The following is a 17,913-nucleotide window of genomic DNA, read 5'->3' on the forward strand; positions in this document are numbered from 1 at the left end:
TCCAGGGGGACTCCTGAAGCTCGATCCCGCCTTTGCGTATGCCGAGCCTCCTTCCTCATGACCTTTGTCATGGGCGGAGTTCCTCATGCTCCCAGCAGTGATAGAATTCCAGTTGAGCTATTCCAGATCCTGAAAGATGATGGCTGTGGAAAGTGCTGCACTCAATATGCACTATGCACTCAATATGCAATATGCCGGCTCCCGGCAACTTGTTTTTCTATTTTTTAGTATATCATGGACATCTTTTCATGTCAGTACATGTGGATCTGACATGTACTGAGTATTGGGGTACAGAGTTTGGTTGTATTGTCATTTATTTCAGTAACTAGCTCAATATTGATGAACACTTAGGTTATTTCCAATTAATTATATTGCAAACTATGGTCCAACAAACATTTTTATACTTACCTTTAATGATACTTTGGGGCGTATTTCTTTAAGATAGGATAAATTCATAGAGGTATGAGGATGCTGGGTCGCAAAGAATATGCACATTTAGTATTTTGATAGAGACTGTCAAATTGTTCTACAAAAATCAATCATTCTTTTTATGTTTTTGAGTAACAGCTAAAAAATAATTTTTGAAGATCTGCTTAGATATGACCACTTCACCAGGTTGTTCAGTATATCCTAGTTTTCCAAGAGATCTAAATAATTATTAATAAAGTCACAATAACATCATTGTGATTAAACTCTTCAAAGGAATGAATGAATAAGTACTGTTTTGAATTTTTGAAAGAGTCACCATAGACCACTGCATTATTAAGAACATCATATAGAAGCTATTTTAAACTTAGTGGTATACATGAGAACATCTACATGAAATTTACATCACCAAGTCAGGGTGTACTGTTTAATTTAAAAGGCATTCTTCTTCCCCTCACCTTACATCTTCTCTAGTCCCCAACCTTTTCAAAGTAAAAATTTTAGTTTAATGGAAATGGAAAATATTTTGAGAGTCAGTAAGTGAAAGAAAAGGTATAGTCAGATCAATTTCTGGAGAAAAAAGTGGAATCTTATATCTCAATGAAATATCTTTCAATAATAATTGTTCTTTTGAGGATTTGGGAAAATATAGTGGGCTGTTCATTATGAGATGATTTTATTCCCCTCATTTAGAAAAAGAAAAAGTCAATATTCAAGCGTATCTAAGTCAATGGCAAGATGAACTTCTAAAAAAAGAAGAAAACATTAAGGATTTACCAAGAATGAATCAGGTATTCAGTTCATAAATTCTGGTTTTCTTATGTGTTTTATTAAAATGAATGTGGGTGTTTCCAAATCTAAAATAGCTAACATGCTATTACAAAAATAATCTCTGCATCATATCTGTAAGTTTCAGATGAGTATAGAAGAGTGGGAGTAAATTTTAAAATGATTTTCTACTTTAAACACTTAAATGCATCTAGAGTTTCAGTACAGTCCTCTGCTGTGACATTTTGTACCTATAGAAAAGATGTGTGTATAACATATATTTCAGTGTTTTCTACTTCTATCTTTATTAGAAATGTTCATTTATTCAGTAGACATTTTTTAGTGACTACTAGATGACATGCCCAATACTAGGTAATAGGAATAAGAAATAACTAAAATAGGTTATACCCTGGTTCCTAATCATCTTGAATCTGCTCAGATAGTACTAATGACTACTGTTAACACAACTTTTTTTTTGGCCATGCCATGTAACATGTGGGATCTTAGTTCCTGGACCAGGGATCAAACCCGCACTCTGCTGTGGAAGCACAGAGTCTTAAGCTCTGGACATCAGGGAATTCCCTATTGACACAGTTATAAATCCATCTCTTGCTTGCACACTATTCAGTCATTGTATGTTCTTATGTTTTTTAAATAAATTCTTTTGGTACAGATACTGAGGATTCTCAGAACTTAACCAAAATGAGAAATATGAAATAACTTCATTTTTCTCAGTGGAATAGGTAATAAGTACTTCTTAAAATTAATCAATATATTAATACTAAAATTTTAATAAACAGTGTTACAGACTAAGAAAGAAAGAAAAATAAAGCTTAAAGTTTGGTACAATAAATTTTTATAAAGTGTATCTTTTAGGGGGACTTCCCTGACAGTCCTGGGGCTTCCCTGATAGCTCAGTTGGTAAAGAATCTGCCTGCAATGCAGGAGACCCTGGTTCAATTCCTAGGTCAGGAAGATCCGCTGGAGAAGGGATAGGCTACCCACTCCAGTATCTTGGATTTCCCTTGTGGCTCAACTGGGAAAGACTCTGCCTGCAATGCGAGAGACCTGGGTTCAATCCTGGGTTGGGAAGATCCCCTGGAGAAGGGAAAGGCTACCCACTCCAGTATTCTGGCCTGGAGAATTCTGTGGACTGTTTAGTCCATGGGGTGGCAAAGAGTCAGACATGACTGAGCTACTTTTACTTCCCCTTTCCCTGGCAGTCCAGTAGTGAAGAATCCATGCTTCCACTGCAGGGGGCATAGGTTGGATCCCTTGTTGGGGAACTAAGATCCTGCATGCCTTACAGTGCAGCCCCCACCTAAAGTATATCTTTTTTATTTACTTTTTATTTACAGATAAACTTTTCTAGTAGGATGATTGACTTATAGGACTTTTGTGTTAGAAAAATTTTTTTATATTGGCAAGAATCTTCTAGGAATGTCTATGGATTGTCTAGGGACAGTTAGCAAACAATCCAGTTTATTTCTTTACTAGGGCCCCTCCTTAGCCTTTAAAAAGAAACATGTCCACATGACCTCCTTGTATTACTGAACTGGTTCCAAAACATTCTTCCTTAAATTTAAGTCATCCTAGTCTGTTCATTAAGATTGATTAATGAATGAATTATTTGTATGTAGGCAAATATGGGACTTTGCCTAATTAAAAGTATCACCTAACATTGAAGGAATGCTGGCAGATACTGTCCAGGAATTATTGTATATATAAAATATGTACATATATGTTGTTTGGGGGGCTTCCCTGGTGGCTCAGATGGTAAAGAATCTGCTTGCAGTGCAGGAGACTGGAGTTCAATCCCAAGGTCAGGAAGATCCCCTGGAGAAGGGAATGGCAACCCACTCCAGTATTCTTGCCTGGAAAATCACACGACTGGCGGGCTATAGTCCATGAGGTCACAAAGAGTCAGACATGACTGAGTGACTAATGCTACACACTATATACATATATATATATATATATATATATATATATATATATATATATAATTTACTGTTATTAGGCAACAGATAAGAAAACTTAAGTGGAATTTTCTTTCATAATTCATACCCATTTTTCTAGAACCAAAATTTACTTGGGGATTGATCATCAGTTCTTAAAACTTCTATGGTGAGGGTTATGTGGTGCAGATTCTAAATAGAAGACTATTCACTCCTAAGTTCTCTTTATATATTTGCTAAGTCTAATATCAAATGTGATATTTCTAACTTGTGTCTTCTAGTCACAATTTATTCAGTTTTCAAAGACACTATATAACTTATTTCATGGGGACCCTGAAGAAGAGTCATTATATCAAGCCATTGCTGTTGTAACCAGCCTTTTGCTCAGGATGGAAGAAGTTGGAAGGAAACTCCATAGCCCTACATCGGCAATGAAAGGGCTGTCTGGTGCTGCAGTCTGTGTTTCTGGAGTACCCAGTGAGGGGCAGGCAGAGAAACCCTTGGAGAAAGAACCCTCCTCGCCCAGGGAAGAACCTCAGTGGTCATTTGCGTTTGAACAGATTCTTGCCTCTTTGTTGAATGAACCGGCATTGGTGAAGTTTTTTGAGAAATCCATAGATCTAAAAGCCAAACTAGAAAATGCGAAAACCTCTCAGTTAAGTTGTAGAACCAAGAAGTAAAGCTCTTAACAGGCATTTTACCAAGATTCTTATAACCATCAGCTTGATTCCTGGAAATAGGGATCAGGGATTTATCTTGTTACCAATGTGTTTGAAGGTTAAAAAGAAGATATTGTAAGCACAATGATTTATTCCTTTGGGGTAATATCTAATTTTGATATTCTATAATTCGAATATACTTTTTATATTTCGCAAGACATGCAGTATCAGGGAGAGTATGCTAAATGTCACCACCAGAGGGCACCACCATATCACTTTTAGTAAGCAAATAACTAGTTTGTGCTGCTATTTACATATGAATTAGTGATGATTTTTGAAAATGTGGTGTTATGTTTGAGTATTAGTGATGCTGACATGCCATAATGATAAATCTTACTTTCCAAATTGCCTCAGTCCTATTACAGTGCTTTAGAAAATCAAACTCTTAGATCTGTAGCCTTAATTATCTAGAAGATTACTGTATGGGAACCTCATTTTCAAGTTATCTAACTGAAATAATATTAACTTCTTAAAGTTAATCTCATTCAGTCTTCTAGTATTACGTAGTTGTTGTTGTTTTTTAAGTAAATTCTACCTTCTCCCTAACCTGAGCAGTTCAGAAGCTATGATACACTTCCAGCTCTGTTATTAACAAAAATAAAAAATTCAAATACTGGGCTGATAGGAGGAAAAATGATATTGGATTTGGATTTGAGCTGGTTAAAATGAGCCAATTCAGAAGGGTAAATAAATGTACAGTTAACTGTGTACACGTCTCTCATTGGATTGAGAAGTTACTTGAAATTCCAAGCACTGCTCTTTGTGGTATTTTTCTCAGAGTAGTTTGGTTCTAATTTTAGATTTTGGATTTTCACCAGTCATATTTTAAGTTATAATAGATAGATTGAATTATTGTATTAGTCTGACAAGTTCATAAAGTATACAAGCATACCTTGTTTTATTGTACTTTGCTTGATTGTGCTCCACAGATACTACAGTTGTCTTTTTTTTTTTTTTTTTGGCCACCACGTGATTTGTGACTGGTAGGCTTGTGGGATCCAGGCTTACAGGATGGTAGTTCCCTACAGGGATTGAACCCGGGCCCTTGGCAGTAAAAGTGCAGAGTCCTAACCACTGGACCACCAGAAAATTCCCACAGATACTACAGCTTATTGAAAATGAAGGCTTGTGGCAACACTGCATTGAGCGAGTCTAATCAGTGCCATTTTTCCAACAGCATTTGCTCACTGTGTCTCTGTCACATTTCGGTGATTCTCACAGTATTTGGGACTTTTTCATTATTATTATGTTTGTCATGGTGATCCGTGATGAGTGATCTTTAATGTCATTAATGCAACTCACTGAAGGCTCATATGATGGCTAGCATTTTTAAGTGGTAAAATAGTTTTAATTAAAGTTTGTTCCTTTTTTATACATAATGCTATTATTGTACACTTAATAGACTACACTATAGTGTAAACATAACTCTTGTATGCCCTGGGAAACCAAAAAATTCATGTGATTCGCTTTATTGCAATATTTGCTTCTATCCCAGTGATCTGGAACCAAACCTGCAACATCCAAGGTATGCCTGTACTTGTGCATAAGGATTGTTAAGATAATGTATAGAATTTTGGCATCTATCTAAAAAGCTGTAATTTATCTAATTTAAATGTGTAATTTCTGTATACTTTATGCTGCTTATATTTCAGTCATTACAGTGAAAGTTCATTTAGAGATAATGGGCTTTGTTAGCACTTTAAAGAGAAAAAAACATAGCTGTCTGATATTCTGTGTTGTTTCTGATAAAAGCAATTTATAAATCAATTGATTTGGAAAATTGAGGAGAATGCATCCATTGGAACTTGTTTCTTCACAAAAGACTTTGGCTTTAAGCCTTTTGACTTTTCAGATTTGAAACCATGAGAAGGCAGACATCCTTTAAGAATGACCCAAGAAGTCTCCCTGATTATACCAAAAGAATTGGTATAATCAGCTTTTGGCAAGAATCCACTGTGAACAAGGCTTAATCCAGAGGGTTTCATCACCACAAAATATGTTATTTTCAGAGAGATTCAAGAATTTTCAAGTTGACCCCTTGAAAATTTTTGTAAATTGGACTTGGCCAAACATTTACTAGTAATGTCTTTAAAATGATTTTGTCAGCTTTGTCTTTCCAAGGAAATTACCACTTAAAGAGATAATTGCTAAATAAACATCTGTGCCTTTTCTCAGAAATGATTTGCCTGAAATGTGTCCAAATTTTAGAGTTCAGTTAATAGTTTGTATGTGAACTATCACACATCTGCTTTTAAGCAATGATTGTTATACCATAGTAGCTCTATAAGACACAAGGCTCTATGCTTATATTCAAATGCACTGTTGCACATTGTTCAATATTTTGTCAGTTGTATTTATAAAAAGATACTTTCTTAAGAGCATATGTTATTGATATTTGATATGTTTTAAAATCAGAATATTGAAGATTACTTAGTATTGTATTTTAGCCTAGATTAGTTAAATTGAGTACCTAAAGAGATTTTTGAGTTGCAAAAAGATTATAAATGCAAGTTAAAAAGACAAACATTTATTTTCTGAGTCTGCAGGAGAAATAAACAGAACACATAGTTTTGTAGTCACTACCTTGTTGAACAAGTGGGTTTTTCTTACGTAGTTGTGTCACACTGAACCAGTGCATTGTACCTTATACATTAAATTAGGTGTTATAAGGTGGGCTTTACTTGTCTTTATAAAAATAAATGTTATAAATCTATTAAATAAATATGAAAATGGCTTACTTAGAGATCTTACTATTATTTACTATGATATATTTATATTTAACTCTATCACTTGAGGACTTCCCTCCTATATTAGTTAAGGCTCAGTTGCAGAGAACAGAATTCACTCTAATTAGTTTAGGCAGGAAAAGATTTATTACCAGACATTAAGTCACTTATAGAATTATCAGGAGGACTGCCTCTAAATTGAGCATTCAAGAACAACTTCCAAAGCTATACCACAGCATCAGGTCACCAAGGGAGTTGCTAATTCTTCTCCGATTAGGAAACTGCCACTTCCTACTCCATGATGAAAAGCCAGCTGTATGGCTCCTGTCCCCAGAACCACACTCCACCTACTACTATTTACACCAGTGAAATGGATGCCAAGCATCCTGCCTCTCAGCACCCACAAGCTAGTGACTAAATTGCAGTAGGACAACCAAACAGCTGCACAACCATGTTTACCAGCAGAAACGGCAGAAGCGTAGCCTCCACCTCCCTTCTGCCAGTTGTCTCATGTGTGTATCTGACTGCCCTTTAATGTCCAGAGTTCTGGTTATGAGGGAATCTGGGAAATGTCCTTAGTTTCTTAGCCCCGACAGTAGAGAAAGGCACACTAAGAGGCTGGAATGGACACTGAGCACTGTGTTTGCTTTCTCTTGCTGGGTAACAAATTATCTCAATACACATTATTTCACCATTGCAATGAGTCAGGACTCCAGGCTCAGCTTAGCTGGGTTCTCTGCTTAGGATCTGACAAGCTGCAAAACCAAGGTTTTTTCCAAGGTGGTTCTTATTATAGAGGCTTAACTGGGGAAGAATCCACTTCCAGCCTAACTCAGGCTGTTGACAGGAGTTATTTCCATACGGTTATAGGTCTGGAGGCCCCAGCTTCTCGCAGGTGGTTGACTGGAAGCCACCCCAGCTCCTAGAGGCTTTACTCAGTTCCCAGAAACTGCTTCTTCAGGCTTCCTGACCTTGCCATGTGGGCTTCACTCAGATGGCCACTTACTTCATCAATCCAGCAAGGAGAGTCTCTGAAGCAAGTCTGCTAGCAAGACAGTGTCTTATATAATGTCACATGATCTCACAGTGTGACATATCCCCTTTGCCATATTCTGTTGGTTAATTGAAGGTAAGTCACAGGTTCTGTCCACTTTAAAGGGGGGAAGATTACACATGAACATCAGGAGGCAAAGGTTCTATGCCACAGGGAGTGCACTGTGGAGTCTGTTCACCACAAGAATCTGTTACCCACCTCTTTTCCCACACAGCCATACCCTTCTCATACTTCTGCAGAAGAGCTAATAGCATCAGTGGTATGCTTCTGACTGTCACAACAGAAATCCTCATAGCAAAAAAATGCACTAATCCTCTCTCCTAAGGGAAAATCCAAGTTTTTAGTCTTAATTCAGTCTCCATCCCATCTTACATGTGAACTACAAATAGTTAACTACCATCAACTCACCTCATATAAAGTAGAGAAGTAGGGAAAGAAATTTAAGTATATAATTCACTTCAGTCACTCAGTCATATCAGACTCTTTCCGACCCCATGGACTGCAGCTCGCCAGGCTTCCCTGTCCGTCACCAACTCCTGCAGCTTGCTCAAACGCATGTCCATTGAGTCAGTGATGCCATCCAACCATCTCATCCTCTGTCGTCCCCTTCTCCTCCTGCCTTCAGTCTTTCCCAGCATCAGGGTCTTTTCCAATGAGTCAGTTCTTCACATCAGGTGGCCAAAGTATTGGAGTTTCAGCTTCAGCATCAGTCCTTCCAATAAACACCCAGGACTGATTTCCTTTAGGATGGACTGGTTGGATCTCCTTGCAGTCCAAGGGACTCTCAAGAGTCTTCTCCAACACCACAGTTCAAAAGCATCAATTCTTCAGTGCTCAGCATTCTTTATAGTCCAACTTTCACATCCATACATGACTACTGGAAAAACCATAGCTTTGACTAGATGGACCTTTATCAGAAAAGTAGTGTCTCTGCTTTTTAATATACTGTCTGGGTTGGTCACAGCTTTTTTTCCAAGGAGCAGGCGCCTTTCATGGCTACAATCACCATCTGCAGTGATTTTGGAGCCCCCCAAAATAAAGTCTCACTGTTTCCATCTTCCCCCCATCTATTTGCCATGAAGTGATGGGACCAGATGCCATGACCTTAGTTTTCTGAATGTTGAATTTCAAGGCAGCTTTTTCACTCTCCTCTTTCACCTTCATCAGGAGGCTTTTTAGTTCTTTGCTTTCTGCCATAAGGGTTGTGTCATCTGTGTATCTGAGTTTATTGATATTTCTCCCAGCAATCTTGATTCCAGCTTGTGCTTCATCTAGCCCAGCATTTCTCATGACATACTCTGTATATAAGTTAAATAAGCAGGGTGACAGTATACAGCCTTGATGTACTCCTTTCCCGATTTGGAACCAATCTTTTGTCCTATGTCTGGGTCTAACTGTTGCTTCTTGACCTGCATACAGATTTCTCAGGAGGCAAGTCAGGTGGTCTGGTATTCCCATCTCTTTCAGAATTTTCCACAGTTTGTTGTGACCCACACCATCAAAGGCTTTGGCATAGTCAGTAAGCAGAAGTAGATGTTTTTCTGGAATTCTCTTGCTTTTTCCATGATCCAATGTATGTTGGCAATTTGATCTCTGGGTCCTCTGCCTTTTCTAAATCCAGCTTGAACACCTGAAAGTTCTCGGTTCATGGACTTTTGAAGCCTAGCTTGAAGAGTTTGAGCATTTGCTAGCATGTGAGATGAGTGCAGTCGTGCGGTAGTTTGAATATTCTTTGGCATTGCCATTCTTAGGCATTGCCTTTCTTTGGGGTTGGAATGAAAACTGACCTTTTCCAGTCCTGTGGCCACTGCTGAGTTTTCCAAATTTGCTGACATATTGAGTGCAGCACTTTCACGGCATCATGTTTTAGGATTTGAAATAGCTCAATTGGAATTCCATCACCTCCACTAGCTTTGTTCATAGTGATGCTTCCTAAATCCCTCTTGACTTCGCAGTCCAGGATGTCTGGCTTAGGTGAGTGATCACACCATCGTGGTTATCTGGGTCATAAAGATCTTTTTTGTGTAGTTCTTCTGTGTATTCTTGCCACCTCTTCTTAGTATCTTCTGCTTCTGTTAGGTCCATACAATTTCTGTCATTTATTATGTCCATCTTTGCATGAAATGTTCCCTTGGTGTCTCTAATTTTCTTGAAGAGATCTCTAGTCTTTCCCATTCTATTGTTTTCCTCTATTTCTTTGCATTGATCACTGAGGAAGGCTTTCTTATCTCTCCTTGCTATTCTTTGGAACTCTGCATTCAAATGGGTATATCTTTCCTTTTCTCCTTTGCCTTTCACTTCTCTACTTTTCTCATCTATTTGTAAGGCTTCCTCAGACAACCATTTTGCCTTTTTGCATTTCTTTTTCTTGGGGATGGTCTTGATCACTGCCTCCTGTATATAATTATGTACCTAAAAAAGAAAGGCAGAAACTATGGATAGGTACAGTAGTCCTCATTCCTACAATGCAACCATAGTTGTGTGTTATTTTATTTTATTTTATTTTTTTAATTATCATGCAATAAATTAGCTTTTTTTTAATGTACACCTCTATGATTTTTTTTTTTTTTGGTGGTGCAGGGTCTTTGTTGCTCCACACAGGCTTTTCTCTAGTTGCAGCGAGCAGCAGCTACTCTTTGTTGTGCTGCACAGGCTTCTCATTATGGTGGCTTCTCTTTTTGTGGAGGGTAGGCTCTAGGCGCACAGGTTCAGTAGTTGCAGCACATGGGTTCAGTAGTTGCGGCTCGTGGGCTCAGTAGCTATGGCACACGACAGGCTTGGTTGCTCTGTGGCATGTGGGATCTTCCTGGACCAGAGATTGAACCTGTGTCCCCTGCATTGGCAGGCAGATTCCTATCTGCTGTACCATCAGGGAAGTCCCACTTATGTGAATTTTTAACAGGTATGTGTTCCTGTAACCATCACCACAATTAGAATGCAGAACACAATTAGAATTCCATCACCCCCAAAACTCCCTGAAACAGTCTGTCTTTTCATAGTCACATTCTCTCCCCATTCCTAATAACCACTTATCATCAGGGTTTTCCCCAACATATTAAAGACCAGATGTTTGCTGTCCCCAAATCCCTGCCCCTTGTAGTCATGTGATAAAGAATTAGTTAATGGCATGCTTCTGCTTGAATTTCTCAATCTATAGCAGAGCAGGAGAGAAAGTAGAGAAGACATTCTGGTGGCAGTAGTGGCATCTTCACATCAACACTCTGGTTCTGAAGTAGGACTTCAAGTGCTTATGGATGCACAGACTTTATCCCCCCTTTTTGAGGGAGAGGAGCTTCTTAGTGCATCTCTTGCAGGGCCCAAGAATGGGCTCTTGTCTGACCTTGGAAATGAATTATCCAAGGAGACACACATGCTGACAAAGCAAAAACTTTATTGAGAAGGAGCACCCAGGGAAAGAGCAGCAGAGTAAGGGAACCCAGGAGAACTCTACTACATGGCTCACAGGCTCAAATTTATGGTGATAGGGTTAGTTTCTGAGTTTTCACTGGCCAGTCATTCTGTCTCAGGGTCCTTGATGGTGGCATATCACTCAACCAAGATGGATTCAAAGGAGAAGGACTCTTGGAAGTTGGTAGGACATATGAACTAGCATCTCTTCTCTCCTTTTGACCTTTTCTGAATTCTTCCAATTGGTGGTGGCTTGTTAGTTCCATGTTCCTTACCAGGCTCTCCTGTTGTAAAGTAATTCATGCAGATGGTTACTGTGGTCCCTGGCCAGGGTGGGTGGTTTCAGTCAGCAATTCCCCTAACACATCTGTGAGCCCAACAGTTCAATAAAGTCTTTTTCTCCTTTTGCCAGCCAGAATCTGTTTCACTGGCTATCTAAGGTAAGGTTGATACATGTGACCCTGGGAGCCCTGTAGCACCATCTCCCTTGAGGCCAGGCTAACAAATTATCCTGGTAGCCACATTCCTAGGCTTACACTCACTGGCAGAAGGGCATTTAATCCTTAATCTCACATTTTACTGCAGCATCCATTTCTGTCATCAGAACTACAATTTTTCCCCCATCCCAAAAGTGCCAAGCAGTAGATTTCCTATTCTCTAATTCTACTTGTCTTCCTTTGAGAGTAATGTCTTTTCTTTATGGCTGCTTTTAAGATCTTGGTGTTGCCAATGTTCTGCAGTTTCTTATGATTTATCTAGCTTTTTTAAAAGTCATGTTTGACATTATTAAATTTTGATTATCAACCATCATTCTCCAAGACCTGCATGCTTTTTGCACAAGCCAAACAGGCAAATTAAATGAGGATGTAATAGAAATCACCTCCCATACATACATACATACATCCTTCAGATATTTGGTGGGCACTCAGCTGTGTGATTTCCCTGGGGGTCCGGTACTGACAGATACAGTGAATTCTACTTGGCCATTTCTACTATAAATAGCCCTTACTACACTGGTCAGGGAGCAAATGTGGTAGGTCTGCCAGTTGTTGAGTATTACTGCTTCAAATATTCATTCATAAACTAAGAATCATATGATATATTTGCAGATCTACTGGATCCATTGTAGATGGATTTAGGATAAAATTTTATTTCTGGACTCCCTAAGCCCTGACTCTGACCAATCAATGACCATTGTGTTGTAAACTCTCCCCCCCACCCCACCCCCACATTGGTCCTGGATGAATGTGAATTTATAATCAGTGTTCAAAACACTGAAAAGTGTGAGTGTTTTTGTTGCTGAGTCCAAGCTCACTCTGCTTGCAACATGACAGGCCAATGAATCAGGAGACGAGGTGCTGAGGCAAGAAATAATGACTTTATTTGGAAAGCTGGCAGAGTAGTGTCTCCAAAAAAAAGCATCTTATTGGAGTCTGGATACTAGTTTCTTTTATAGAACAGAGAGGGAAAGAAGGTGAGGAAATAAAGTAAAAAGGCCATTTATCTTGCAAAATAGGAGGGGATGTGTTCATCTTTTCTTCAGCCACTCACAGGTTGGCAGGGTCAGATTGTCTCCCTGTGAGCTGAACAAAGCCACTTTAACATTCAGGCAGAGGGGCAGGGTTCCCTGAAGCAGGCCATTACGTATGATTATAATAACAAAAGCAATGAAAAGCAAAGGTTAAAGTCAAATAAACAGATCCAACTTGGAGTCAGAATTAGTTCTTCCCTGTTATGTTTCCAATTTCCTAGTGCATGGCTACCCAGGTAAATGACCAAAGGCCCTTCTGGCTATAAAGAAAGAGGAAAGCTAGGGAGAAAATCTACAATACATGCTTATGGTATTCTTCTTCAAGGGGGACCTGGCTTTCCCTTCCAGGGCCTCTGGGTGTGTGAACTGACTCAGATCTGCAAATAAGTGAAATTGATAACCAAGCAGGCCCCTGTGGGGCTTTTGGGCACAAAAGTCTTTTTGTGTCCCCCATTTCTTGATTACAGGAAATAGGCTTCATTTGGCCTCCATGACCTTCCCTGAGATCCAAGGAGCAGGTCCAAACATTTGCTAATTGGGGAAGGAAAAGGATGCAGAGACAAGACAGTCAAAAGAAACAATAGTGCAGCCTTGGGGCAGAGTCCTGGTTCCCCCTCAAAGGATACACTAGCACTATCTTTGAGCTGTTTTGCAGATACTGAAACCCCCTACCAGGTGGGAGAAGTTAACAGTACGCTGCCCACACACGTAGACCTCAGACCAGTTGAAACCAGAAGGTTGATGATGTTCTTTCCCACTTACCTCACCAACCAGTCAGAGGAATGTCCATGAACTCATTATGCCCTCTTTTAATCATTACTATAAAACTCCTCACTACCCACTCAAGACACACAGTTTTGAGGGTATTAGCCCACCGTGGCCCCTTTTGCCTGGCAAAGAGATAAAACTATTCTTTTCCACATCACCTAAAACTCTGTCTCTGAGAATTAATTCAGTATTGGGGTACAAAGGCTGGATTTGGCTTCCAGAGGCCATGAATCTCCATCATAATAACTCAAATTAGATCTTTATTCACCAGGTAGAACTGTTTCAGCTATGCAGATCAAGTAGGAATTAGTAGGTTGCTCATCTATTTCCATCTGAAGAATAATTAGCCATCACCAAACTTCTCTGCAGGTCAGAACATTCAGATTACTTCTCTAGCTATGTTCCTGTCATGTTAGCCATGCTCACCCCATCTCTGGTCATTAAGTGCTGCCACTTGTTCTCTGCTATTCTAAAATCTCATTATTCTCATTGAAATTAGCAAGTTACCTTCAATGGCAGCATCTCTCAACCCTATCTCTGGCCTACTGAAGACTTCCACTGTACCATGTTCCAAGAGTGATAAGGCTTGCAAAACTAATACAATTATGTAAAGTTTAAAAATAAAATAAAATTAAAAAAAAAAAAAAAGAGTGATAAGGCTCCTCTTGTCAATGTATTTTTCAGTGTCTTGTGGAAGAAAACATCCCCTAGGTCCTACTGGGGGACATGGTTAGGATGTAGGTGAGTGGATCATGTATCATAAATGTATTCCAATGTTTTGATTTCCTTAAGCCTTTGGAGAACTTCCTTTACATTACACCAAGGATATCTGGCATATCAACTTCATTTAATATGGGCTAATTTTCAGCCTTGACTTCAGTCAACCAAGCAAATAGAACCACTTTCAAGTGGGCAAGCTAGTAATTGAATCCAGAATCTCTGATAAGTGGCCCAATTAAAATTACATTCCTTCCTCCAAGGCATAGTTTCTATCCTTAAAATACATTCCCACACATATTCTCCAAATTTCTGCTGTTATAAATTAGCAAAATTTCACAATTTCCTCCTTCCAGTTCAGACTTATATTTGAATTCTTAGAGCGTCAGTTCAGTTCAGTCACTTAGTCCTGTCCAACTCTTTGCGACCCCATGGACTGCAGCACACCAGGCCTCCCTGTGCATCATCAGCTCCCAGAGCTCGCTCAAATTCATGTCCATCTGCCATCCAACCATCTCATCCTCTGTCGTCCCCTTCTCCTCCTGCCCTCAGTCTTTCCCAGAATCAGGGTCTTTTCCAGTGAGTCAGTTCTTTGCATCAGGTGGCCAAAGTATTGGAGTTTCAGCTTCAACATCAGTCCTTCCAATGAATATTCAGGACTGATTTCCTTTAGGATGGACTGGTTGGATCTCCTTGCAGTCCAAGGGACTCTCAAGAGTCTTTTCCAATACCACACTTCAAAAGCATCAATTTTTCGGCACTCAGATTTCTTTATAGTCCAACTCTCACATCCATACATGACTATATTATGATCTAACTCTAGTTGTGGGTCTGGAAGCAATGAGAGGTGGTAGGAATGGTACATGAGGAAAATAGGCATTCCCTTGCAAGTAACTTGAGGATGCTGAAGCAAGGCAGGGCCAGGTTCATCAACTAGGGATGGCTTCTAGGACAAAGAAGTCTAATTGGTGAGGTACTTAGAATCATCTGAATTCACCCAAATATCCTCATTTCTATTCTAGGAGATCTCATCTAATCAAACAAATGCCCTTACTTTCCCCAAAGTGACACATGACAATGCTGTGAGTTCATTATATATTGTAATTCAAACACCTATAGGAATAAGACTCTAATTTTCAGCTATATGAAGCTGAATATGGCCTGTGTACCCTGACACTGAATTAATTCTCAGAGGTGGAGTTTTGGGTGAAGTAGAAAAGAATAGCTTTATTGGTTTGCCAGGTGAAGGAGGCCACAGTGGGCTAATGCCCTCAAAACTGTGTGTTGCAACCTGGAGAGGGTAGTGAGAAATTATTTTAATAATGGTTCAAAAAGGGCATGATCAGCTTGTGGACATTCTGCTGATTGGTAGGTGGTGAAGTAAGTGGGACTCAGCATCAACAACCTTCTGGTTCCAATCGGTCTGTGATCTATATCAACAAGAGATAATAGAAACTTACCATCCTCTGTTTCTTGAGCTGGCAATTTAAATCTTAGGGTTGTCATTTTTTTTTTTAATTATTATTTTTTGTTGTGCTGGGTCGTCATTGCTGTGTACAGGCTTTTTCTAGTTTTGGAGGGAGGAGGCTACTCTTTACTTTTATGGTGTGTGAGCGTCTCATTGTGGTGGCTTCTCTTGTGGTAGAGCACAGGCTTTGGGGCACTCGGGCTTCAGTAGTTGCTGCACGAGGGCTCAGTAGTTGTGGCTTGCGGGCTCCAGAGTGCAGGCTCAATAGTTATGGCACATGGGCCTAATTGTCCCTCGGCATATGGGATCTGCCTACCGCACAATTGCACTCATCTCACAAGCTAGCAAAGTAATATTTAAAATTCTCCAAGCAAGGCTTCAACAGTATGTGAACCATGAATTTGCAGATGTTCAAGCTGGATTTAGAAAAGGCAGAGGAACCAGAGATCAAATTGCCAACATCCCTCAGATCATAGAAAAACCAACAGAATTCCAGAAAAATATCTACTTCTACTTTACTGACTATGCCAAAGCCTTTGATGGTGTGGGTCACAACAAACTGTGGAAAATTCTTCCAAGAGATGGGAATACCAGACCACCTGACCTGCCTCTTGAGTAACCTGTATGCAGGTCAAGAAGTAGCAGTTAGAACCGGACATGGAACAATAGACTGGCTCCAAATCGGGAAAGGAGTACATCAGGGCTGTATATTGTCATCCTGCTTATTTAACTTATATACAGAATACATCATGTGAAATGCTGGGCTGGATGAAACACAAGCTGGAATCAGGATTGCTGGGAGAAATATCAATAACCTCAGATATGCAGATGACACCACCCTTATGGCAGAAAGCAAAGAAGAGCTGAAGAGCCTCTTGATGAAAGTGAAAGAGGAGCATGAAAAAGCTGGGTTGAAACTCAACATTCAAAAAACAAAGATCATGGCATCTGGTCCCATCACTTCATGGCAAATAGATGGGGAAACAATGGAAACAGTGAGATAATTTACTTTTTGGAGCTCCAAAATCACTGCAGTTGGTGACTGCAGCCATGAAATTAAAAGACATTTGCTCCTTGAAAGAAAAGTTATGACCAACCTAGACAGCATATTAAAATGAAGAGACATTACTTTGCCAACAAAAGTCCATCTAGTCAAATCTATAAGTTTTGATCTATAACTTATAGATGGATCTATAAGTCCATCTATAGTTTTTCCATTAGTCATGTATGGATGTGAGAGTTGGACTATATAGAAAGCTGAGCGCCAGAGAATTGATGCTTTTGAATTGTGGTATTGGAGAAGACTCTTGAGAGTCCCTTGGATTGTAAGGAAATCCAACCAGTCAATCCTAAAAGAAATCAGTCCTGAATATTCATTGGAAGGACTGATGCTGAAGCTGAAGCTCCAATATTTTGGCCACCTGATGCGAAGAACTGACTCCTTGGAGAAGACCCTGAGGCTGAGAAAGATTGAAGGCAGGAGAAGAAGGGGAGATGAGATGGTTGGATGGCATCACCAGCTCGATGGACATAAGTTTGACATAAGCTCCAGGAGTTGGTGATGGACAGGGAAGCCTGGCATGCTGCAGTCCATGGGGGTCACAAAGAGTCACATATGACTGAGTGACTGAACTGAGAACACAGTTAGAAGTCATCCCATTCCATAGTTCTTGGGTTCATCATTACTGCCTAAATAATCTGTAGTAGCAGCTACCCAGACCACAAAGCCTTGCGTTCAGGAGGCACTTCATTGTAGATGCCTACTGGTTGTGATTTGATTGGTTTGCATTTTGTGTCATGAAATACTAGCATCTCCTTTTCTGAATACTAATAGAATTAGCACTACTTTCAAATCCAATCAGGCTATCTAATCAATTCTAATTTCCTGTTTTCCTGAAACACTTTTGGACCTCAAACAAAGCTAGTGGAGGTGGTGGAATTCCAGCTAAGCTATTTCAGATTTTGAAGGATGATGCTGTTAAAGTGCTGCACTCAATATGCCAGCAAATTTGGAAAACTCAGCAGTGGCCATGGGACTGGAAAAGGTCAGTTTTCATTCCAATCCCAAAGAAGGGCCATGCCAAAGAATGTTCAAACTACTGCACAATTATACTCATTTCACATGCTAGCAAGGTAATGCTCAAAATTTTTCAAGCTAGGTTTCAACAATACGTGAACTGATAACTTCCAAAGGTAAAAGCTGTATTTAGAAAAGGCAGAGGGAGCAGAGATCAAATTTAGAGCATCAGCTGATTCATAGAAAACACAAGGGAATTCTGGAAAAACATCTACTTCTGCTTCATGGACTATGCTAAAGCCTTTGATTGTATGGATCACAACAAGCTAGAAAATTCTTAAAGAGATAGGAAT

General features: G+C 39.5%; 1 protein-coding gene across 3 annotated transcripts in view; it reads left to right on the forward strand.

Annotated features, from left to right (window-relative positions):
• TBC1D8B (TBC1 domain family member 8B) overlaps nt 1-6,608 on the forward strand; it is an 84,113-nt gene extending 77,505 nt beyond the window's left edge. For all 3 annotated transcript variants that reach the window (XM_061409355.1, XM_061409356.1, XM_061409358.1), the window contains exons 20-21: nt 1,120-1,217; nt 3,434-6,608. In XM_061409355.1, the coding sequence (XP_061265339.1) occupies nt 1,120-1,217; nt 3,434-3,832 (497 nt within the window). In that variant the 3' untranslated portion in view covers nt 3,833-6,608. The remainder of the gene's footprint in view (nt 1-1,119; nt 1,218-3,433) is intronic.
• Nucleotides 6,609-17,913: the final 11,305 nt, after the last annotated feature.

This window comes from Bos javanicus, chromosome X (assembly GCF_032452875.1).
Source record: "Bos javanicus breed banteng chromosome X, ARS-OSU_banteng_1.0, whole genome shotgun sequence".
Classification (NCBI taxonomy): Eukaryota; Metazoa; Chordata; class Mammalia; order Artiodactyla; family Bovidae; genus Bos; species Bos javanicus.